This window comes from Amyelois transitella, chromosome 28 (assembly GCF_032362555.1).
Source record: "Amyelois transitella isolate CPQ chromosome 28, ilAmyTran1.1, whole genome shotgun sequence".
NCBI lineage: Eukaryota > Metazoa > Arthropoda > Insecta > Lepidoptera > Pyralidae > Amyelois > Amyelois transitella.
The window spans coordinates 2987967-3010099 of record NC_083531.1 but is presented as its reverse complement, the minus strand read 5'-3'; the positions used below and the strand labels follow the sequence as shown (position 1 = coordinate 3010099).

General features: G+C 37.4%; 9 protein-coding genes and 1 pseudogene across 9 annotated transcripts; 4 read left to right on the top strand and 6 right to left on the bottom strand.

The window, feature by feature from the left end:
* Positions 1–95: 95 nt before the first annotated feature.
* Positions 96–2551, top strand: LOC132903641 (putative nuclease HARBI1). The gene is made up of 5 exons (XM_060952359.1): positions 96–682; positions 821–1011; positions 1104–1237; positions 1462–1603; positions 2024–2551. Exons 1-3 carry the CDS (start codon positions 458–460, stop codon positions 1201–1203), a joined length of 516 nt encoding a protein of 171 aa, XP_060808342.1. The 5' UTR covers positions 96–457; the 3' UTR covers positions 1204–1237; positions 1462–1603; positions 2024–2551.
* LOC132903642 (myb-related transcription factor, partner of profilin-like) lies at positions 2520–4190 on the bottom strand. The gene is made up of 5 exons (XM_060952361.1): positions 3956–4190; positions 3700–3770; positions 3428–3560; positions 2908–3090; positions 2520–2695 (listed from the first exon to the last, which is right to left on the bottom strand). The coding sequence occupies exons 2-5, from the start codon at positions 3705–3707 to the stop codon at positions 2591–2593; spliced, it is 429 nt and encodes a 142-aa protein (XP_060808344.1). The 5' UTR covers positions 3708–3770; positions 3956–4190; the 3' UTR covers positions 2520–2590.
* A 17-nt stretch (positions 4191–4207) lies between these two features.
* LOC132903555 (uncharacterized) lies at positions 4208–5058 on the bottom strand (annotated as a pseudogene).
* Positions 5059–5245: 187 nt separating this feature from the next.
* On the top strand, positions 5246–10429 carry LOC132903643 (uncharacterized). The gene is made up of 3 exons (XM_060952362.1): positions 5246–5420; positions 6486–7035; positions 10178–10429. Exons 1-3 carry the CDS (start codon positions 5246–5248, stop codon positions 10419–10421), a joined length of 969 nt encoding a protein of 322 aa, XP_060808345.1. The 3' UTR covers positions 10422–10429.
* LOC106139835 (uncharacterized) lies at positions 5410–11495 on the bottom strand. Its single transcript, XM_060952357.1, has 2 exons — positions 10561–11495; positions 5410–6358 (listed from the first exon to the last, which is right to left on the bottom strand). The coding sequence occupies exons 1-2, from the start codon at positions 10605–10607 to the stop codon at positions 5455–5457; spliced, it is 951 nt and encodes a 316-aa protein (XP_060808340.1). The 5' UTR covers positions 10608–11495; the 3' UTR covers positions 5410–5454.
* LOC132903640 (uncharacterized) lies at positions 7814–9826 on the bottom strand. Its single transcript, XM_060952358.1, has 3 exons — positions 9385–9826; positions 9208–9299; positions 7814–8375 (listed from the first exon to the last, which is right to left on the bottom strand). The coding sequence occupies exons 1-3, from the start codon at positions 9620–9622 to the stop codon at positions 7908–7910; spliced, it is 798 nt and encodes a 265-aa protein (XP_060808341.1). The 5' UTR covers positions 9623–9826; the 3' UTR covers positions 7814–7907.
* A 2038-nt stretch (positions 11496–13533) lies between the features above and the next one.
* Positions 13534–17499, top strand: LOC132903637 (uncharacterized). The gene is made up of 2 exons (XM_060952354.1): positions 13534–13817; positions 15062–17499. The coding sequence occupies exons 1-2, from the start codon at positions 13534–13536 to the stop codon at positions 15960–15962; spliced, it is 1185 nt and encodes a 394-aa protein (XP_060808337.1). The 3' UTR covers positions 15963–17499.
* Positions 15040–18655, bottom strand: LOC132903638 (uncharacterized). Its single transcript, XM_060952355.1, has 2 exons — positions 18614–18655; positions 15040–17515 (listed from the first exon to the last, which is right to left on the bottom strand). The coding sequence occupies exons 1-2, from the start codon at positions 18637–18639 to the stop codon at positions 16630–16632; spliced, it is 912 nt and encodes a 303-aa protein (XP_060808338.1). The 5' UTR covers positions 18640–18655; the 3' UTR covers positions 15040–16629.
* A 238-nt stretch (positions 18656–18893) lies between these two features.
* LOC132903639 (uncharacterized) lies at positions 18894–21252 on the top strand. The gene is made up of 2 exons (XM_060952356.1): positions 18894–19289; positions 20540–21252. The coding sequence occupies exons 1-2, from the start codon at positions 19124–19126 to the stop codon at positions 21232–21234; spliced, it is 861 nt and encodes a 286-aa protein (XP_060808339.1). The 5' UTR covers positions 18894–19123; the 3' UTR covers positions 21235–21252.
* Positions 19225–21538, bottom strand: LOC106143083 (uncharacterized). The gene is made up of 2 exons (XM_013345055.2): positions 21249–21538; positions 19225–20407 (listed from the first exon to the last, which is right to left on the bottom strand). The coding sequence occupies exons 1-2, from the start codon at positions 21536–21538 to the stop codon at positions 19525–19527; spliced, it is 1173 nt and encodes a 390-aa protein (XP_013200509.1). The 3' UTR covers positions 19225–19524.
* Positions 21539–22133: the final 595 nt, after the last annotated feature.

The window sequence follows — 22133 nt, the reverse complement described above, 5'->3', positions numbered from 1 at the left end:
AGATGAGATAGCAGTTATTGTTTTAAATTTTGTAATAATTATGTAGAATTCATAAAGATAGGAGATAAGGGGGCTTAGACAAAGTAACATTTTGAAAACGATGACGAAGTTCGGCAATAAAAAAATGTATGGGATGACATAAGCCTTCGCTAAATCACGTGATCGATCGAGATCGATAACAAAATTGGTAGACAATGTTTACATTCATGTCGAAAACGAAACGAAATCGTCAATTAGCGAATTGTTTATTCGCCTATTTCAATACAAATGCGTAGCCAAGCGGCACTTTTGACGTTCGCTTTCTCTTCGGGAGCGATCGTTCGATTCGACATGTGTTCGCCACAATAACGAAAGCTTGGGGGCTGTCGATATCGCTACAAAATGGCCGAAAATTACAGTCAGCTGTGATTTGTGTACAAGGGCTACGTTGCGTTAATACAGTTTTATTTATATAAAAATGCATTCTTTACGTTTATTGTGGGCTGCACATAATGAGAATACCTGGGTGAGGCGTCAAAGGCGATTTTCATCAAGAAGACATATGGAAACGATTGAAGATATGCCGGAATTGTTGTTTATACAACATTTCAGGCTTGATAAAAAAACTTTTCGACGATTATGCGACGAACTAAAAAGATATACTGGATTGAAAGGATCCAATGAAATTTCCCTGGAAGTGAAGGTAAGAACTTTCATAAGGATTAACCTCATAGGGAAATAAGTATACTTATCTCTAAACTTAGAATACTTATAGAAATTTCTATAGTCTAATCCTATAAAGAAAACCACACGAGTATGCAGAGACATTACTGTTTTTCAGGTGCTGTGTACTCTAAGCTTTTTAGCCACAGGGTCATACCAGACAATTGTAGGTGTGGGACAATATTTGACACAGCGGACTACAAGTCGCTGTGTCAGGGAGGTTGTGAATTCTTTAAATCACAATTGGATGGTCAGCAGGTGGATAGTGTTTCCACAAACACCACATGAGAGATCTTTAATCAAAGAGAAGTAAGTGTAATTATAAAGATATAAAACCTTTCTTAATATTTGTCACCTAGGCCTACAGCCAGTATTTGTTATAAAATTGTTAACATTTCCAGATTCCATATAAGACATAATTTGCCTGGAATTATTGGGTGCATTAATTGTACCCATATAGCTATAGTAAGACCAGAGGAGGATGAATATTCATTTTTTTAATAGAAAAGGATATCATTAATTAAATGTTCAAGTGGTAAGAAACTAGACTTAATTTTTATTATCAAAACACCTAAATATACTACTCTTTATATGTTGTGCAATAAAGTGTTAATTCAATTCAAATGGCCTGAATATACCTGTCAAAGGTATCACATGTAAATAAATATATAGGGACAAATCACACAGATTGAGCATTATATAACTTTTTATCAATTGTTATATCCCCAAAACAAATTGTTTTGTATATTTTTTCCCCAGATATGCGATTTCGATTTAAAAATAGTTAATGTCAATTCAAAATTTGGTGGTGCTACACATGACTCCCACATATGGTCCGCTAGTCATGTAGAGACTTTCATGCGAGGGCTTCATGAAAGTGGTGAACATGTTTGGTTATTAGGTATGTAAGACATTTTTTCTTATATTTCATTGCAAACCATAATAGATAAAAAACTTATATGGAATAAACATATGTAAAGTATTTCATTTAAATAATACATCTACTTCTATAAACTATTGGAAATCAACTAAATTAAATTAGTATTCATTGTTTGCCACCCAAGTACACATTATAGTTCTTCAATTTATTTTGAACTAGAGGCCGCCCGCGACTTCGTCCGCATGGAAACCCTATCAATCCCGCGGGAATTCTGGGATAAAAAGTAGCCTATGTGTTATTCTGGGTCTTCAGCTACCTACATACCAAATTTCATGGTAATCGGTTCAGTAGTTTTTGCGTGAAAGAGTAACAAACATCCATACAAACTTTCGCCTTTATAATAGTAGTAGGATAAAATATTTATTGAGTATGTAATTTCAGGGGATTCTGGATATCCACAGCGACCTTGGTTGATGACGCTTATACTAGATGCTGAACAAGGGTCCCAAGAAGAAATATATACCAGACGTCATGTGCAAGCCAGATCTCGCATAGAACGATGTTTTGGATTACTGAAGGCTCGTTGGAGGTGTATGCTTTGACACCGTGTTCTTCACTATCAGCCTTACGTGGCTAGCAGAATTATTAACGCATGTTGTGTATTGCATAATATTGCAATACATGCTAAACTACCTGCTCCAACAGATATGCCAGCTGAGGCTCTTGATGGTAGTGAAGATCAAAGTATACAGCATAACACCTCTACAACCAACACTAATCAAAACGAGTTAATTCGAGGAAGGGCTATGTGAAATTATCTAGTCAGTAGAATGCAGCATTCTACTGACTAGATAATTCTGTCTGTATTTAATTTATAGTTTCATTTTATTTAAGCTTAAGTATATTTTTTTAAGTTAGTATCAAATGAAAAAGAAAATAATAATAATAATATAACAATTTTAATAAGTATCCAGTCTTTTAACTTATCAATATACTTATCTACTTATTTTAATATTTAACCACACCACCACCATAGTCCACATATACTGGATCATCTTCTTGGGCAACAACTGCAGATGATTGAGAGGGTGCAGGTGCAGAAGATTGAGGTCTCTGAAAAAGTTATTATGGTGATATTTATTGAATATGTAGATACTTAATTAAATAGTATACTGTTTTATCTAATTATATATGTGTAATGGCTAAAATTTTTAATTTCTAATATTCAAGTACAATATTTATTCAACAAGATTTACCTAGTTAGTATTGATTTTTAGCTAATAATTTTGTTACATGAGGTACTGGAAAATAAGGTTAATACATACACTAAATCCAAGCTCTTGTATAGAGTCTTGTCCTTCCACTGCTGTTGGGCCGATAATAGCCAGAACCCTTTCCTCCAAATGCGACAAGGATTTCTGGCTAGCCGGTCCACCTCCAGTCCCTCTGGCATGTTGCCGCAAGGTCAGACCTTTTTTCTTAGTCTTGGATTTTAAATCGGCCCATACCTTTTTGGAATTATCAGTCATAAGTATGCATACAACCACATAAGTTGAAAATTGGTAACTCCACTGGACCGAAAAATTCCTAACATCCCTGTTACCACTTCTTGCACATATGTGATAATAATATATGATATTCTAGGTGCTTGATTTGCACATCAAAGCAGATTGTAACTTGTGACTTTATCTATACCAGATCCACATCCAAATTGCTTGGCATGTAATATGTAGAAAAGATTATTAAATATAACTAAATATCTGAGTAATTTCCATAGAAAGAACTTATAATCACAAAGACTCTTCAAATACGGCTATTGGAATAGAATTGCTAGTCATTACTTACTTTTTTCCACTTGTCTGTTGTTTTGTTGACACCACCACCAACGGAATTTAATATATTAGTAAGATCAGACCATAATTGGTCTGACCGTACTCGACCTTGTGCCCCTGCAACAGGCCTAGCCAGGTCCCAATGACTGTAACATAAGCAACGGTTCAATACACAAATGCTTCATTGTTATTATCGCGTCATTGTTTACATTAGCGATTGAAATGGTACCAAAGTTTTGTACGATTGAATTTAAAAGAAATGGAAAATAACTTGGATTTACCTACCTTTCCATATACTCCAGTAGAGTTGAGAGTTATTCGGGACTTGCCCTTACCCTAGAATCCATTCTTTAACACTAAAAATAAAAAAAATAACTATATTTATTTTGAACAGTTACAATCACGATGATTCTATTTAATTTTGAAGAAATCTACGTAAAAACTATGTAAAAACACTCTAATAATTTAACACTATCAAAGTTTTGCTATAAGATTATTAAAAAGCGTCAAGAATTAATAATATCAATTAAAAACGACTCACCACACTCACAGTAAACACTCACTTAAACTTTAGAATAATCCCGCTTTGTTTGTTCCAATTTGAAACTGACAGCTAAATTTTCGTTACCATAGCCAATATTCGTTTGTTTATCGAACGATCCGTTCGACACAACGATCGCGACAATTGCGTTACATTGGCTAGGAAATGTTTATCGTTATCTCTAAGACGAAAAAGAACTTCGACATCGTTTCGTTAAGAAGCGATACTACATTGTCTAAGCCTCAAGGACTGTTAATACATTGAACGGGCCAAGGGTCTGTTTGTCTAGTCTGAATAAAAAGAATTTAGCCCGATCAAGATACGTCTTGTCGTCTCGTCGTCTTATGGTCGTCTCCCTAGTGTCCAAGTCGATTGTCCTTTTTTTCACAGTCTGTCAGTCGGTTTTAGTCATCTAAATTTGTCAAGTCAAAGAGTCGTTTGTCCATGGAGGCTGAACGGCCGCTACATTCCCACCTCCAGTACCAGAAAGCTGGTACTCAAGTTGAGGAGCGGACGTCCAGCCCACACAACTTTGTCACAGGTCTAATGTAAAGTCCATGTCTTGTCTTGACTTGGGCCACACGGATCAGGCCGTCCTTGCCAGGAAAAACCCGATCGACCCTGCCAAGAGGCCACTGATTGCGGGGTAGCTGATCGTCAGCAATCACTACTAAGTCACCTACAATCAGTGGTCTGTCGTTGTCGCGGTACCATTTGTCACGTCGAGTCAAAGTCGGCAGGTACTCCTTTACCCAGCGCTTCCAAGTCTGCAAGTCGCTGAGATTCCCTTCAGGTCCGTCTTAGTAGGTCATAATCAGTGAATACTCCAAAGGGATAGTCATGAGAGTCGGTTTTCATAAACAGAAAATCATTTGGTGTCAGAGGTAAGTCGTCATCATGGTCTAAAGGTACGTACGTCAAAGGTCTTGAATCATAAATTCAGTCTCAGTCAGCAACGTTAATAAAGTTTGGTCAGTCGGAATCGTAGTTTTAAGGCCTCTTTTCCATTACACGGTTTCTCGCCGTGAAAATCTACGGTTAATTCGCCGCGTGTAGGCACGGTCGTCAGTGTGGTATGGATCACTATATGAGCTTGTCGACATGCACGGTGGCGCCAAGGCACGGCGCCGCGGCCGCGTGCGCCGTGACTGCCCCTCGGCGCGCCGCGTCTACACACGGCGTGATTTTCACCAGTGTTGTATGGCAGTCTATCGGGGTGTGTCGACGGTGCCGGACGTACGCACGGATTCGTGACCGCTTATATATGCTGTTTCGCGATTTTATTATAAAATGAACATAAATCAAGAATTATTAATTACGTTGATTCAAGAAAGGCCTGTAATATGGGATAAGACCATCGACGATTATAAAAATAAGCGGCTTAAATATGATTCCTGGAAAGAAATATTTATTCATTTCCAGCCCACATTTGAAGATTTAAGTGGTGATGAGAAAAACAAGTTTGGTAAGTTACAGATATTTAATTATTAACTTTTTACTTATGCATAGTTGTTTTGATAGGAGAGGCGACCTTCGTTAGATACAAAATATTGTGCAAATCTGTTGCGAACTTCATTAGCCGCCAAACTTCCGCGAACTGCATTCGTGATAGGTAACTGGATTAGTTCCGATTCTGAATCAAGGGTGGACTCATTTTCACTCGCATTGTGAAACTGAAAGTTTTCCTGCTTATGTATAAAATTTTGCAAAACACAACATGTTTTCACAATATCAACTGCCAAATCGATGGACACATTCATTGGCCGGTGAAAAATTCGCCATTTATTGGATAAAATGCCAAACGCACATTCAACAAATCTTCGCGCTCTTGTGAGTCTGTAGTTAAATGTACGTTTTAATTGATCAAGCTGATGACCACCAAATGGACGAAGCAAGTGATAATGCAAAGCAAAGGCTTCGTCCGCAACGAACACATATGGCAAATCGTAGTCAATTCCAGGCAAACGTGTTGCATCGGGTAGATTTAATCCGTTGTTTGTTAAATTTTTCCAAAATGGGGTCTCTTTAAACACACTGGAATCACACTCCTTTCCGTAGGCGCCAACGTCAACAAATATAAAGTTGTAATCGCTATCTACTACTGCCATCAAAACTATAGAAAAAAAATGTTTGTAATTTAAAAACATCGAGCCACTATCAATTGGCTTAATAATTCTGATGTGTTTTCCATCGACCGCTCCTAAGCACAGCGGGAAGTTGGAAGATTCTTGAAATTTGCTTGCAATGTGTAGCCAGTCTTCTTTAGATGGTATTTTCATATATTCTTTATACAGTTCTAACCAAATGTAGTGGCATACTTCACGTACGATGCAACTTATGGTTTTTATTCCAATTCTATAGCTGTAGTATAGGTCAGTAAAGGTATCTCCTGTTGCTAGATACCTGAAATATAAAACCAAACGGTTCAGGTTCAAATACTAAAACCCCATTTTAGGTCGGGGTCGATTCAGTTTAGGTCGGGGGTTTTTATAAATTTTGAATTTAATAATTATTATTTATTTATTTTCAGGGCAAATGGTGATGAAGAAGTGGACCAATATGAAAGATAGCTGGATAAAATATGACAAAAAAATTAATGAATGTAAGTCTGGTTCTTCAGCAAAAAAAATAAGAAAATATATGTTCTATGATGAAACGATGTTCCTAAAAAAAAATGTTGAGCATCGCAAGACCGATTCTAACATGACTGAACATGTTCATGATTCTAGCCTCAGTAATGAAAATTTTGATAGTGCAGTCCCGAATCTATCAAGCTCGGGATACACTGAACGGAGTGAGACGCAAAGGGCTAAAAAAAAAAGAAAAAATGAACTAAGTGAAGTTGACATTAGGTTTATGAAGTTTATGGATTCAGCAGAACGAGATGAGAAAAAGAAAAGCCGTAGTATGAACTTTTTTATGGGAATCGCTGATACAGTTGACAAGTTCAGTGATGAAAATATGATAGACTTTCAGTTTCAAGTAATTTCAATAATTAAAAATATTCAACAAAGACAGTGTACTCAGTATATACCTACATCAAGAAACCAATGGGATCAAGGCTATCAAGGATATTTAAGGCGCTGACTCCACGACCGAGAGAATCGCGACGATATTATCGTCGTGCCACGTATTTCTATACACTCTCTATGAAACCGTCTCCACACGGCGATACTATCGCTGCGATGCGACGAGTGGCAATGAGCGCGCGAAACGTCATTAGGGTGCGTCCACATCTGGCGAATGTGCCGCGAATGTGCAACTCACGAACGGTACGCGAACTGCACTCGCGCTGCACGCATGCAGTCACTGCAATGGTTCGTTGCGCCGCCTTAGCGCAACTCATACAAGGCTCGTATAAGGCGTGCGCGCGGCGCGCGATCTGCGCGTACTCAATCCTCGCGCTTACAGTTCCATTTACTGGCTCAGTACTTTCGAAGATGTCGGACGACACTAGTGCTTTTAATATAATTGCTGCATCATTAGCTATTATATTACTGATAAAAAGGAAAAAAAAGAGACAACGGCGTTGGTGGCAAAATCCTATTTTTAAAAGAAAACAGAATATAGTAGCGGAGTTAAAAAGCCATCAATTAAGCGGCCACTATGCAAATTTTTTAAAATTGTCACCAGAATTATATGAAAATCTACTACACATGCTTAGTTTCAAGATTGCTAAAAAGGAAACGCATTTTAGGCTACCAATTTCAGTTGAAAATAAATTAAGTTTGACATTACGATTCTTGGCCACTGGAGATTCCTACACAAGCTTGCAGTACCTTTTTAGAATTTCTAAGCAAAGTATAAGTATTATTATTCCTGAAGTGTGTTTGGCGATTATCAAGTGTTTAAAGGAAAACGTACGTGTGAGTATTTTTCTAATTATCTTTATTAAATAATCACATAGCCTTTTTTATAAGCAACATATAAGTTTACAAAAAGAAAGTAGTTATTATTGAAACAAATCACTGTAGCTGTCATTCGTATCTTCTGCCGAATAATTACTTTCCTGACTGTGCGGTCTGGACGTAGAAGCACTTTGAGAATAAGTTGTATAACCTTGCGTTGACACTTGCATATTTGGTTGATAATCATAGTACCCAGAATCAGCTTTCATTATGACATCAAATATTGCCTGTTGAACCATATTTTTTGTTGAACGTGAATAAGATTCCATTTTGGCTCCAATAAAATTTATAAATGAATGTACTTCTTGTGACAATTTGGAATTATCGCTCAATTTTTCTGTAGCAGTCTTTAAACATTGTAGGGCTTCAGTTACGATTTTATCATCCGTCGATTTTTTCTTTTTGGACGGCGGAGGTTCAATAAAAGACAGGTCGCTTTCAGTGTCAGTATTTATTCCATCATCTTGTACCTGTCGCTCATCCACTTTATCTTGTTCTATATCTGCCTGTTCCTGTAATAATGTTTTTATATTTATATTATTATTTTTCAGGTGCCAAGGAGACCAGAAATATGGCTAGAAGTGAGTAAAGGATTCGAAGATAAATGGCATTTGCCCCATTGCATTGGCGCAATAGACGGTAAACATATAGTCATACAGGCACCTCCGAAAAGTGGAACTGAATATCATAATTACAAATCTACTTTTAGTATTGTTCTGTTTGCACTGGTAGACTCAGATTATAAATTTATGTTTGCTGATGTTGGTTGCCAGGGGCGTATATCTGATGGAGGGATATTCAAAGATACAGAGTTCTACAAGATGATGCAAAATGGCTCCTTAAATTTACCACAAGAAAAAGCATTACCTTACAGGACTAAAGCGATACCCTACTTCTTTGTTGCTGACAGCGCTTTTGCTCTAGATAAACATGTGATGAAACCATACTCCGGTAACCACAGTAAAGGCACTCCGGAACGCATTTTTAACTATAGATTAAGCAGAGCTCGCAGAATTGTTGAGAGTGCCTTTGGCATTGCATCATCCATTTTTAGGGTACTTAGAAAACCTATGATATTAAAACCAGAAGTTGCTGAAGTAGTCGTTATGAGTATTATTCACTTGCATAATTATTTGAAACAGAACGCCACCGATAGTTATACAACTAATTCCAATATGTATATAAATCAATCCGTACCTAATTTGACATCTCTTTCAAATATTCAAACATCACAAATAAGATATTCAAGAGAAATAAACGAAATAAGAGATGAGATTGCTTCTTATTGCGTAAATGAAGGCCGTATTGCATTTCAAGATAAATATTGTTGATTTAATTACTTACAGTATTTATACGTTTCCTTGGTTTATCCCGATCAGCTAAAAAGGAAAAAGCGTCATAGGCAAACCATCTACTTTTGTAAGTCTCGGATGCACCTAAAAATATAGAATAATATTAGTTACATAGTCAATTTAACTAATAAAATAAAACATAAAAAGTAACAAATAGTTTTTTACTCGCCTTTCCCTGTCCCTTTACTTTTTTGACTTTTTCCTTTCTCTCTTCTAAAAGAAGATAAAAGACTTAACAGTTTGCTACGGCATTGTTCATAATCGCTTCCCATTATAGCACCAATTTCTTTCCACGCATCATTTTTTACATTTTTTCTATAGTAATATTGATCTTTAGGATCCCACAAAACTGGAAATCTTTTATATGTTTCAATTAAGCGTAAACAGTTCTCCTCCGTCCACTCCATGACAACACGTACTTAACCTCCAATAATCAGAAACGAACTGAGCGGGTAAGGGGTGCGGGGATTGAGACGCGGGTGGAAGGAAGACGCGAGCCGCTAGCGCGCCGCCCGCGCGCTGATCGCGTACGGCGCTTAGGTTGCGCGTGAACTGCGCGCGGGCGGCGCAGGAGCGGCGCTCGAACAAAATTGTACGCGCGCAGCTCGCAAACGGCTCGCGAGCTGCACATTCGCGGCACATTCGCCAGATGTGGACGCACCCTTACATCGTCGCTAGCCCGCCGCGACTTGCAGCGCGCCCGCCGCGCGCTCGTCGCGAGCGCGCGGCGGGCGCGCTGTCAAACGCAGCGTCATTTCAACGTTGATTCCCGTTAAGCAAGGACGTTTCGAGAAGCTTTTTAAACAATAGTACAATGTTTGACATTGAAAAGTTTATTCTTGAAGCGAGAGATTCGCGGCGATTCCGTTACGAGTCGTCGCGGACACGCTGCGATCCCGTCACGAGTCGCGACGATACGCTGGCGGAATTATCGCTCGTTCGTGGAGTATGTCCGACGATAGTATGACGGGCTCGTTGCGATTCCCTCGTTCGTGGAGTCAGCGCCCTACAGCTGCTAGATCGGGCTATGGAATAAGTCGTCCACAGACGTCTTCTCATGATTTTGGACACGGTTCTGGTTCAGAGCCAATCCACTACCGACCCGAATCACAATTATCTGTACATAGTGTAAATGCGGAAAGTATCTCGGCAGATTCTCAAGTTTCTATTGAAGACGAATTCGATTTTAGTACCGCACTTGAGTAGCATTTTCAGCGTAGTGTATTTTTGATTTACTTGTTCTTAAATTAATAATTGTTAAAATTCAATTACATGTAATAATTTTGTTTGTGTGCAATAAACAATTTTAAACTAAAATATGTCATTTAATTTTGTACCTACTTACCTCAGAGTTACAGCCAATCTTTCTGCGGGCGATATACTCTCTCGCATAAAAGTATCTTGATTTTTAGTTCCTGGGATAATTTTTGGAGCAAATTGTCGAATGTAGTTTTCTGCATTCTAAAATAATTGTAAAACTTGTCTTCATCTTCTCTCAATTGATTCTTGACAAGTGTATGAAACGCGCCATATTCCTCCCTTTTTTCTAAAATCGGATGTATCCAAAACCTTACTTCCCTTTTTTTTTCTATTTTCTTTTTCCTATATATGTAATAAGCAACTATAATCTTTTTTTTCGTAAGAAAATTCATGTCGCAGCACGTCCTACACAGCCCGAGTAAAAAGCGCTACTAGCCAGTACTTACCAATGTCTCGCGCGGTGATTTTGCCGTATCATGTACAAGCTAGCACGTTTTTTCAACCGTACGGCTTACACACCGTACGTTTGAACAACCGTGTAATGGAAAAGAGGCCTAAGGGTCATCATAAGGCTGGTCTTTACAGACCTTACTAAACGCTCCCACCATTTTTATCTCAACACCACCCTTCCATCGGACTTTCGCTTGCGGAAGGCTATCAGATAGCTGGAACTCCTCAGATTTCCAATGCAGACCCGTTTCCCGCCAATCTTCAGGCAATAGTCTCGTAGTCCGTTCCATAATATTCAGCGCCCGCTGATCCTCGCGAGACAGGGAAAAATCATCAGACTGCTTTACGCCGAATGATTCTGTAGAAAAAGAGCGTTAAGGGTCTCAGCACACATATGGGATCGGAAAGGGATCGTCACCGTATCGCCTCGAGCCGTTCAGAATGGTTTGTATTAAACTCCCTACTGCAACGCACACTAATCGGAATAATAACGTAATCGCCTCGCCTCGGAACAGGCTCCGAACTTGAATTCCCGCGCTTACGTCTCTCCGTACCCGAGCTCACATCTCTTCGTCCACCCTTTCCCGTCCCGCGACTTGCCTGCTAAAGACGCCGCCATTCGCAAGGAGTATTTCATTCGTGTTGCGCGTATGTTTTATTTAAAATTTTAAGTTCGATTCAAACACAAAATAACGATGCAAAGGGAGAAACTTATTGAAGAAGTGAGAAAATATCCATATTTATATGACTTAAGTGATGCTAAATACAGCAATACTATAAAAAAGGACGAGGCTTGGAAACAAATAAGTATTACTTTAAAGCAATCTGGTAAGTACCTACTCCTATTTAATTATTTATTTAATGTTTTTCGCGTATGTAGGTATGTATGGGAAATAAAACAGTTGTGATTAATATAATTATAATGAAAAATTTAACTGAAATATCCATTAAGAATTAACATTAATATTTAAAGCTAAAAGCTACTGCCATGGAACTCGTCCGGTAGAAGTTTGAAAATATGTTTTGAACTTTTCACGTACATTAAAAGCGGTAGCCATATGGGCACCACTAATACTTGGTAATTCACTTAACAATCGGTCTTCGCCGAATTCAACTGTAATTTCCTGTTCTGTTCTGTTCGGTTCCTGTAAATTCATCTCAATGTTATATGTCCTCATCATATTGTGTAAAATGCAAGTTGTTAATACCACTTTATCTACAAACTTTGGATGCAATTTAATATTTTTGTTGTAAATCGCAAATTTTTGATATAAAATTCCAAAAGCGTTTTCAACAACCCTTCTAGCTCGTGATAAGCGGTAATTATATTGCCGTTCAGGATCTGATAGTCTCCGTGTATTTGAGCGAGGATATGGTCTTAATAAATATGTCTTCAATGGAAATGCCTCGTCTCCCACAAATACATGTGGCATTGCATGATTAGTTCCTGGTAATGGTTTGTCACATGGAATATTGAATGTGTTTCTTTCAAGTGCCTTTCCAAATGTAGATGATGAATAGATTCCGCCATCGCTGTTTTTTCCATAGGCTCCTACATCAACCGCTATGAATCTGTATTCAGGATCAACTATAGCTAACAAAACAATAGAAAATGTTTTTTTATAGTTAAAAAACAACGATCCACTATTGGGAGGTGCAATTATATTTACATGTTTGCCGTCAATGGCGCCTATGCAATTCGGAAAGTTCCATTTATTTTTAAATCCTTCTTCGATTCCTTGCCATGTGGCTGTAGTTGGTTGAGGTATATGAATTGGCATTAATTTATTTATTATTGCATTGCACACATCTATTACTATCAAACGAATAGTTGATTCTCCTAAACGGAAGCTCGATGATAAATTAGTAAATGTAGATCCAGTTATGAAGTACCTGCAACAATAAATGTATATTTAATATACGTTTTATAATACGTCTATATGTTTATGTGAATGTGTGTGTACGTACTCCCTTTCACACATACATGTGTAACTACATGCGCTTGATATAGTTAACCATGATTTATTTTATTTCAGAATCTGAGTGCAAGAAAACTTGGTTAAATCTTAGAGAGTCTCACCGACGAGCTATGAAGAAGCGTAAAACTAAAAGTGGTCAGGCAGCCCCGACGACGAAAAAGTGGACCTTTGAAGATGAAATGAGTTTTTTAGTACCTCATTACAAAGAAAGAAATACGATCTCTTCGGTTGATGATGATGACGGTTCAGATCGTAGCAGTTTCTTGGGTAATGATGATTCACAGAACTCAATAAACATAATTCAGTCTCCAGAAAACTTACAAGCGGAAACTACTCCACTTTCGCCGCGTCCTGAGTCTTCTGCATCTTCAGTTGCATCCAAAATTTCAAAAAAAAAAATCTTAATATTGAAAAAAATTCAGCGTCACAAACTTTAACACCCCTTTCACACGGCAGTCCAGTTTTGCAGGATCGGCTTTTTACGGTATCCTGCTAAACTGGACGCTGTGTTCACATGGCAGTTCAGTTTTGCAGGATTCAGTAAAAAGCTGGTTCCGCAAAACTAGACTGCCGTATGAACACGGTTGCATCCTGTTTTTTTACCATTCCTACGCCGGTTATCAGGTGAAATGGACGTAAATACTTTCCTAATTTTCTATTGGTATTATCGGCGTCGGCAGCGAAATAGAAGATTCTGGGTTCATCCTATTCTGACACAACGCTCGAATTTGGGTATTTTTCGGAATCTTATGAGCGATTTGAGAAGAGATGAGTCAAAATTTTTCAATTATTTTAGAATGAGTATGACCACATTTGACGATCTTTTAAAAAGGGTGAATGTAGATTTAAAAAAACATGATACAAATATGAGAAAAAGCATCACACCTGAAGAAAAGTTAGCAATATGTTTAAGGTAAGAATGAAATACATATTTAAAGTTTAATATTTATTACCAAACACAATAAGTTATGTATGTATGATATTTTCACAAGATGATCGTTAATATTAATTAAATATTAGTGAAATCCGGAAAATCAGAGCTCTGCGATTCAACTGATTGTGCAGATGGCGATGACTGAACGCTGTAATGCGGTGTGAAATAACCTGCTGATTGATAAGAGTTGTTAAAAGTAGATGGTTGTTGAGAGGACCATTGGTTAAAATTGCGGCTTTTTATATTTTGCAACAAACTTATAACACCTGCTTGAAATTGTAATATTTGATCATCGTTGAGTGAAGCTAGTGTAGGAAGTAAACTTTTAAAAAATGACAAGTTACGATCTTCATTCTGCGTATTCGGCTGACTTTTCATCTGGTGATCAATGAAACTCGCCATTTTTTGATCCATTACAGAAAGTCTCTGCCTTGGTAGTACACTTCTCTTAAGTCGTTTAGCACCACCTGCAGGATTTTCTTGTCCTGGACTTCCGATAATAGGTTCATTTTCACTTTCTTCATTTTGGATAGGATTTTCCGTATCACCCTCTTCAATATCTGCAGCTTTGTTACCGCCACTGTCTTGTGTTTCAGCCGGATCCATATTTTTTTTTAAAAACAACAACTGGTCGTGATAACAGTATTTTTTGGTATTAACTGCAGCAGATCCAGATTTATTTATTTTCTTTTTCGCATTTAAACTCCTCTTCCAGCTGTCTCTTATCTGATTCCATTTTTTAACGACCATTTTAGCTGAAAAAGAAAACATAAATTATAAATAAGGGCGGAGAAAGAACCTTCAACAGCTCCAGTATTAGGTATTCTGCTATTTTTTCAAATTTCAATAATACATTTATATTTTATTGTGATATATTAAAATATCTCATAATTATTAACATTTTAATATATAATAATAAATTATAAATATATGCAAATAACTAACGATATTGGTTGAAAATTTGTATTTTGTATTTAAAAATAAATAAAGTTCTCTCGCTCGACCAATAGCATTATCTATTCGAAGCGAGTTCGATCCCAAAAAATAACAGAATACCTCTGCTGGAAATTTAGTTGTACGTAATGTTAAAAAATATTACAGGGTTATTACAAAAAAGTTTAACTGACGTTTTTAACACAATGTTTAAAAAACGTACATAGTGATTTTTTTAAATATGTGTTTAACTTTATTATAATAACACTATATATGTTTTTAATTTGCAGGTACTTGGCATCTGGGTGTTCGTACATGGATTTGCATTACGCATATCGAGTGGGAGTCTCAACAATCAACTCAATAATAGTAGAAGTAACAAACGTCATATGGAATAATTTGCATCAGGAGTTTATGAAATTGCCCGACACAAAATATGAGTGGGAACAAATTGCTGACGCATTTTATAATAAAGCTAACTTTCCTCACTGCATTGGTGCAGTTGATGGGAAGCACATAAGAATGAAGAAACCAAGTCACAGCGGTTCTATGTACATGAATTACAAGAATTTTTTTTCCATTGTATTGCTAGCGGTAGTGGATTCGAATTATAGATTCACCTATATCAGCGTAGGCTCTTATGGCAAAGAATGCGACTCCTCTATATTCAAAGAATCTACTTTCTGGAAAAGATTAAATGATGGCAGTTTAGATTTACCAGAAGCTCGTCCTCTCTTTACAGGTTTGGAATCACGTGTTCCATTTGTGATAGTGGGTGATGAAGCATTTGGTTTGCATTATAATCTGTTGAGACCCTATGGAGGAACTCATTTAGATAAAAATAAAAGGATATTTAACTATCGATTAACAAGAGCCAGACGTTATGTGGAGTGCGCGTTTGGAATATTGGCAAATAAATGGCGAATATTTCATCGTCCATTGGACGTAAGCACCAGTACAGCTATCTCGATAGTTAAAACTTGCGCCGTGCTTCATAACTATATCATGCATAATGAAAGTTCATATGCGAACATTGACAGCAACGATTCAACGATATCTTTGGAAAACGTACGTAATGAGCCAAATACACGAGGTGGACGCTGTGCTAACACAATACGAACAGAGTTCACAAATTATTTTGTTTCTGAAGTGGGAGCTGTACCTTGGCAAGACGAAGCAATACAAGGATAAACGAAATAAATATAAAAACTTACCATAGCTTTGTCTTTCTTTTTCCTCAAGTTCTTGAAAGTCTTCTCTCAAAACAATGCAAACTTCGCGCCATGCTGCAGTTCGCAAGTTGTTATCTTTATAATTTTCCAGCGTTTTATCCCATAATATAGGCCTCAGGGCGTGGACCCATGTCTACGGTGCGGCGCCGTTTGCCGTGCAACGGTACGGCACCGCCGCCGGCAGATGGCGCGGCGCCGTGCCGCGCCACGGCGTCGTGTACCGACGTGCTCATTATTGTGTTGTCAGTTGCATAGTGCGCACGTGGTAATTTTTTTTGCATAAAATGGCGGACGATTTAGATTTAGACTTTTTGATTTCACTAGTGGAAGCACGTCCCGTTCTCTGGGACAAGTCAAAGGAGGATTATAAGAATAAAAATTTAAAAACAGAAGGGTGGAAAGATGTCTGCCTAAATATTTTTCCATCATTCGACAGCATGGACAATAAAGAAAAAACGAAACTCGGTGAGTATATACCTACCTATTTATTTATCTTTTTAACTTAATAAAGTGAATACAATAAACATCAAAGTGAAATCAATGCATTAATGCTTAGTATTATTATGAACTTGCCATTTACACACACTCAATACATTTGGTGGGTTCGATCCGTGACCCAACTTTAGTTATATTTTGCTTAGTTGCCAACTAAGCGCACCGACATCACTATTAAAGTATTTACAAAATTCGTCTCTTATATTGACAGGATTTGTTAAGGAAACGTCATCTGCTGTTTGTGGAAGGTTCAAAAAACAGTCGTCAATATATAACTCCTCTGATTTTCTAACTCCATCTCGACTTACAACAAAATTGTGTAAAACACAACATGCTTTGATAATGTCGGTCGCAAAATTATATTGAACATTTAAGGGCCGATGAAATACTCGCCATTTATTTGCGAAAATACCAAAAGCACACTCGACATATCTTCTTGCTCGACTCAAACGATAGTTGAAAACCCTTTGTTCTTCTCTGAGATGCTTCCCTGGGTATGGACGAATTAGATTGTTAAGTAACGGTAGGCCTTCATCAGCGATAAAAACATAGGGAACTGAATTTTGGAGCCCCGGTAAAGGCTTTGGCGCTGGTATGGGAAGTCGATTTTGCAATAATAATTCGTATAGTTTTGAATTGTGGAAAATGGTGGAATCACATTCCTTTCCATACGATCCTATATCAACATATACAAATCTATACTTAGAATCCACCAGTGCCAGCAAGACTATAGAGTTAAAACTTTTATAGTTAAAAAAAAGGGACCCACTGTGGGCAGGACTACATATTCGGATGTGTTTCCCGTCCAATGCCCCCATGCAATTCGGGAAATTTGTTTTTACGTCAAAATCCTTAGCTATTTTTTCAATTCGCTCTTCGGATATTTTCGGTATACTTTCACTTAAAAGAATGTCCCATATAGCACGACAAACATCTCGTACAATTTTTCCAATTGTAGATTTTCCACGATAATCTGTGAATTCCATATCTCTGAATGAATTCCCTGTTGCCAAAAATCTGCAAAAGAAACATTTCTTAAAATTTTACAGACCATTATAAAAGCAATTTTATTATCAGTTCTATTTTTATAACGATTGTTACAGGTAATGACGTCATAAAAAAATGGACTAACATTAAGGATAATTTTTTCAAATATACAAAGAAGGTAGAACTTTCAAAGAAATCTGGAGCTGGTGCTAAACGTATAAAAGAATATCATTTGTATAGACAACTCATGTTTTTACAAAAAAATGCACCAAATTTAACTGAAGATAGTATAGAAGAAGAATCTCAAACTCCGAACACAAGGTCAAGATATCAACCCTACAGAAAAACTACGCTAAAACGAAAACCAAGTTGCGATGAATTTGAGAAGCAAATCGTCGAAACTTTAGCTGCTTCTGAAAATCGACACCTGTCATTTTTTAAAGCCATTTTACCGTCTCTCAACAAGTTAAATGACCACCAGACCTTGCTATTTCAAAGCGGGGTTTTAAAGATTTTAACAGATTTCCATCAATCACCATTCCAGTCATATAGCGGGTACCAGACAGCAACATCTTACGACGCTAACTATAACCAAACTGCCCAACAACCACAAGCTACAATGTCTTATGAAACTAACTATCAAACAGCTTGTAATTCATCAAACCCAATTAGTATAAATCGTCGCGAAACATCACCAGTCTCAACTTTGGAAGACATCATGTCTAATACCACAGATACACTGGAATCCGAATACGATTTTTCTTAAATCATAATAAATACGAAAAAGATTACATTATTACTGATTTATATTATAATTTTGTAAGAAAACGGTTTTTTTATTGATTTTCTTCTTTGTTGATTTTTTTTTGTTTGATTGTTATTGATACAAAGATTACAATATTATGGTTGCGAAAAGAAGTAAAAAATATACATTTGTTTAAATGCGTGAACTTGATTGTTTTATTTAAATTCTGCAAAAAGGACCACTTGACGAGTTAGCAATTTTAAAAGGCTTGGCGGATTGACACAAAACACAGACCTAGCTAATACATACGTATGAATACATCAAAGAAAATATTTCTATGATTAGAATATGTAAATAAGTTGAAATAAATTTCTTTTTTTTACCTTATAGTTAAGCCTAGCATTTCCATGGGCCCAACAGGTTTCCTGAACAAGTATTTCTTCTGTATACGAGGCGCTATTTTGGTTAGCAGTTCTTCAAAACTTGATATAGACATTCTAAAATATTCGTAAAATTTGTCATCACCACATATTTTCAACGCTTCATATTTCCTCTTAAAATGATCTCCATCATGGTTCATTATAGAAAGGTATGGATTTACCCAATATTTTCTTTGATTTCGTTTTTTCTTCATTCGTCGACGTCTTAGAGCTAGTTCAGACACGGCGGATTCCGCGCGGTTTCAAACAGCGCGGTTGAACCGCGCGGATCCTAATTACATTAGCGCCTTACAAATCGTTCATACCTGTCCGCACGGATTGACAATCCGCGCGGCTCCCGCCACTCAACCGCTAGAAAATGAATTCGCGCGGTCGCCGCTCGGTTTTATTTACTTGACGTACCTAGAGGGCGTTCAGTTGCTCCGCGGAAGCCGCGCGTATCGGACGGTGACAATGGATCGCTTCGACACCGAGCTATTCATCGATGAGGTGGAAAAAAGACCTGCTTTGTGGAACATCCAATGTGCAGAATATTCTAACAAAACGATCGGAGCTTGGCAGGAGCTGGTGGAGATTTTTGGAGAAAATGAGGATTCTTTGGAAAAGAAGGTTCTTTTTGGTCAGTAGACATTTAATTATACATTTTACCAGGGTAGTTTACATGTTTTGTAATAGACAGTCCACCCCAAATAACTGAAATGTGTATAACGTTGTTTGGCGGTACGTAACGAGCGCGGGAAAACTATCACGTTGCCACAGTAACGTATAGCTATTAACTGTAATATGTACAACCCACCAACGCGACGCGCCATCTTGAGTTTAGTTATTTGGCGCGAACTGTAACAATTTTAATTTCATATTTTCGTGTCTTGCCATTCTACACGACCCTCATTCACAAAGTAATTAGCATATTTGTCTCTAATGTTTAATGATGATGGTGTACCCCTTCCTGCATGTAATGTAATAAGATTACTCATTGGCGCAGTATGTAAAGTATCTTCATACTGTATACCATCTCTAGTTCTAACAAAATTGTGTAGCACGCAACAGGCCTTTATTATGTCTTCGGCAAAGTCTATATTCACGTTTATAGGCCTATGAAAAATGCGCCACTTGTTTGCCAGAATTCCAAAAGTGCATTCAATAAAACGTCGAGCTCTTGATAACCTGTAATTAAATATTTTTTTTTCGTATGATAGCCCTTTACCTGCATAGGGTCGCATTACATTTTCGGATAAACCAAACGCTTCATCGCCAACTATGACGTATGGCAATGGTTTAGGATCTGTTTCAGATATTGGTTTAGGTTTTGGTATGTGTAATGACTTTTCTATTAACCTTTTATAAAATGCTGAATTTTTAAAAATTGCAGAATCACTACTTTTTCCGTAAGATCCGATATCTATGAAAGTAAAACAATAGTTACTATCACAAAGTGCCAACAGTACTATGGAAAAAAAAGTTTTGTAATTATAATACAAAGAACCCGAATCTTTGGGTTTTGTAATCCTTATATGCTTGCCATCTATGGCGCCTATGCAATTGGGAAAATTTGCATATTTTTCAAAATCTTTAGCTATTTTCTTCCATATATCTTCGCTGGATTCAGGCATGACGTTTTTTGTGACTTTTTCCCACAGAGCTTCACATACTTCACGGACAATTCCTGTGATTGTAGATTTGCCAAGACGAAAGTTGTAATGTAGTTCTCCAAAGGAACAACCAGTACCCAGATATCTGAAAAATAAAATATTAATCTGTATCGTTTTGAAAGTCTGCCGGGTCCGCTAGTTAAAGCATAATGAGTGTCTTGAATTACCTAACCGCTACTGTATTTATATTTGTTAAAGATAGTGATTTCTGTTCCAGGTGTATTATTACAAAAAAAATGGAAGAACATCCGTGATGCTTATAATAAGGAATTCAAGAAAGGCAAATCAATTCCTTCTGGTTCTGGTGCATGTAAAGGTTCAAAATACATGTATTTCGACCGGCTTTCTTTTCTTCAGAAGACGATAGAAAACAAAGAAACTATCACAAACATAGATGAAGCCAAAAATGAAGAAATTCGGAACATTGACCAAAAGCTAGATAATTTTGTAAATGCACGTGAAATACAACCGGTACCCAATAAAAGGAAGAAAACTAAAATTACTTCAGAAGAGCGATTGGCTGACATATTAGAAAATAGTATTGAATCAAGAGATAAAATACAAAGACAGATACAAGAAAGTATGTCAAAGCAAGATGATGATGATAAACTTTTTTGCATGTCATTGTATAAAGAGTTAAAGAAAGTTCCAGAAAATAAACGATTGGCTACTAAAATTGAATTGCTCCAGGTAATACAGAAAGGGCAGAAATTACCATCGCCTATTCATATCACGAGCCAGCAAAACACGCCTAATGCAGTATTTTGGCAAAACCAACAATATTCAAACCCACAAGGATATTTCACTGGATATTCTACAATAGTACCAGGAGAGTCTCCATCGCCTTTATCATGCAATAGCACTGACGATTCACAGTCTTCTATAGTACAAAATATATATTCTGACGTATAAAATAAATATCTTACCTTAATGTGATCACGAGTTTTTCTTCTGGGGACACGCTTGACCTCATATGGGTATCATTAGATTCAATTTGTTTACTTATCATTTCTAATAATTCATCAAATGAATTTATCGACATTCTCAAATAATTGAAGAATTTTGGTTCAAAACTTCTTAATTTTGGATATAAAGTCTGAAACTGACCATGAGTAAACCGATCGCGTAATATTGGATGCACCCAATACTGCCGTTTCTTCTTTCTTTCTTTTTTACGGAGCAACAAGTACACACATATTGCTTCTTCGACTTCCATGATTGGACTGTCACCCTATGCGAATAACGGCACTCCGCATGTACATCCGCGCCTGTCTGAACACTTGCGTTTAGAACCGCGCGATTTGCATCTGCGCGGAATCCGCCATGTCTGAACTAGCTCTTAAAATGATCTCCATCATGGTTCATTATAGAAAGGTATGGATTTACCCAATATTTTCTTTGATTTCGTTTTTTCTTCATTCGTCGACGTCTTAACAGCAACAGGAGCAGGATACGTCTTTTGCGGTCCATAACAAGCCAAAACTAATTTTGGTATAAGTGCTGAGCGTGTACGTGCCGGTACACGACGCCGTGGCGCGGCACGGCGCCGCGCCATCTGCCGGCGGCGGTGCCGTACCGTTGCACGGCAAACGGCGCCGCACCGTAGACATGGGTCCACGCCCTTATAGTAGAAGTAACAAACGTCATATGGAATAATTTGCATCAGGAGTTTATGAAATTGCCCGACACAAAATATGAGTGGGAACAAATTGCTGACGCATTTTATAATAAAGCTAACTTTCCTCACTGCATTGGTGCAGTTGATGGGAAGCACATAAGAATGAAGAAACCAAGTCACAGCGGTTCTATGT

Excerpts from the sequence above, each read along its gene's own strand:
- LOC132903641 (XM_060952359.1), top strand. The coding sequence starts at position 458 with ATGCATTCTTTACGTTTATTGTGGGCTGCACATAATGAGAATACCTGG. Across the intron at positions 683-820 it reads AAATTTCCCTGGAAGTGAAG|GTGCTGTGTACTCTAAGCTT; the intron begins GTAAGAACTTTC and ends ACTGTTTTTCAG. Across the intron at positions 1,012-1,103 it reads AGATCTTTAATCAAAGAGAA|ATTCCATATAAGACATAATT; the intron begins GTAAGTGTAATT and ends TAACATTTCCAG.
- LOC132903642 (XM_060952361.1), bottom strand. Across the intron at positions 3,091-3,427 it reads CAACAGACAAGTGGAAAAAA|GTATGGGCCGATTTAAAATC; the intron begins GTAAGTAATGAC and ends AATTCCAAAAAG. Across the intron at positions 2,696-2,907 it reads TACAAGAGCTTGGATTTAGT|AGACCTCAATCTTCTGCACC; the intron begins GTATGTATTAAC and ends TAACTTTTTCAG.
- LOC132903643 (XM_060952362.1), top strand. The coding sequence starts at position 5,246 with ATGAACATAAATCAAGAATTATTAATTACGTTGATTCAAGAAAGGCCT. Across the intron at positions 5,421-6,485 it reads TGATGAGAAAAACAAGTTTG|GGCAAATGGTGATGAAGAAG; the intron begins GTAAGTTACAGA and ends ATTTATTTTCAG. Across the intron at positions 7,036-10,177 it reads GGCTATCAAGGATATTTAAG|TATGACGGGCTCGTTGCGAT; the intron begins GCGCTGACTCCA and ends GTCCGACGATAG.
- LOC132903640 (XM_060952358.1), bottom strand. The coding sequence starts at position 9,622 with ATGGAGTGGACGGAGGAGAACTGTTTACGCTTAATTGAAACATATAAA. Across the intron at positions 9,300-9,384 it reads AAGTAAAGGGACAGGGAAAG|GTGCATCCGAGACTTACAAA; the intron begins GCGAGTAAAAAA and ends CTATATTTTTAG. Across the intron at positions 8,376-9,207 it reads CAAGGAAACGTATAAATACT|GAACAGGCAGATATAGAACA; the intron begins GTAAGTAATTAA and ends ACATTATTACAG.
- LOC106139835 (XM_060952357.1), bottom strand. The coding sequence starts at position 10,607 with ATGCGAGAGAGTATATCGCCCGCAGAAAGATTGGCTGTAACTCTGAG. Across the intron at positions 6,359-10,560 it reads AGATTGGCTGTAACTCTGAG|GTATCTAGCAACAGGAGATA; the intron begins GTAAGTAGGTAC and ends TTTATATTTCAG.
- LOC132903637 (XM_060952354.1), top strand. The coding sequence starts at position 13,534 with ATGGACGTAAATACTTTCCTAATTTTCTATTGGTATTATCGGCGTCGG. Across the intron at positions 13,818-15,061 it reads AAGTTAGCAATATGTTTAAG|GTACTTGGCATCTGGGTGTT; the intron begins GTAAGAATGAAA and ends TTTAATTTGCAG.
- LOC132903638 (XM_060952355.1), bottom strand. The coding sequence starts at position 18,639 with ATGGAAATGCTAGGCTTAACTATAAG. Across the intron at positions 17,516-18,613 it reads ATGCTAGGCTTAACTATAAG|ATTTTTGGCAACAGGGAATT; the intron begins GTAAAAAAAAGA and ends TTTCTTTTGCAG.
- LOC132903639 (XM_060952356.1), top strand. The coding sequence starts at position 19,124 with ATGGATCGCTTCGACACCGAGCTATTCATCGATGAGGTGGAAAAAAGA. Across the intron at positions 19,290-20,539 it reads GGAAAAGAAGGTTCTTTTTG|GTGTATTATTACAAAAAAAA; the intron begins GTCAGTAGACAT and ends TTTCTGTTCCAG.
- LOC106143083 (XM_013345055.2), bottom strand. The coding sequence starts at position 21,538 with ATGGAAGTCGAAGAAGCAATATGTGTGTACTTGTTGCTCCGTAAAAAA. Across the intron at positions 20,408-21,248 it reads AAACTCGTGATCACATTAAG|ATATCTGGGTACTGGTTGTT; the intron begins GTAAGATATTTA and ends TTTATTTTTCAG.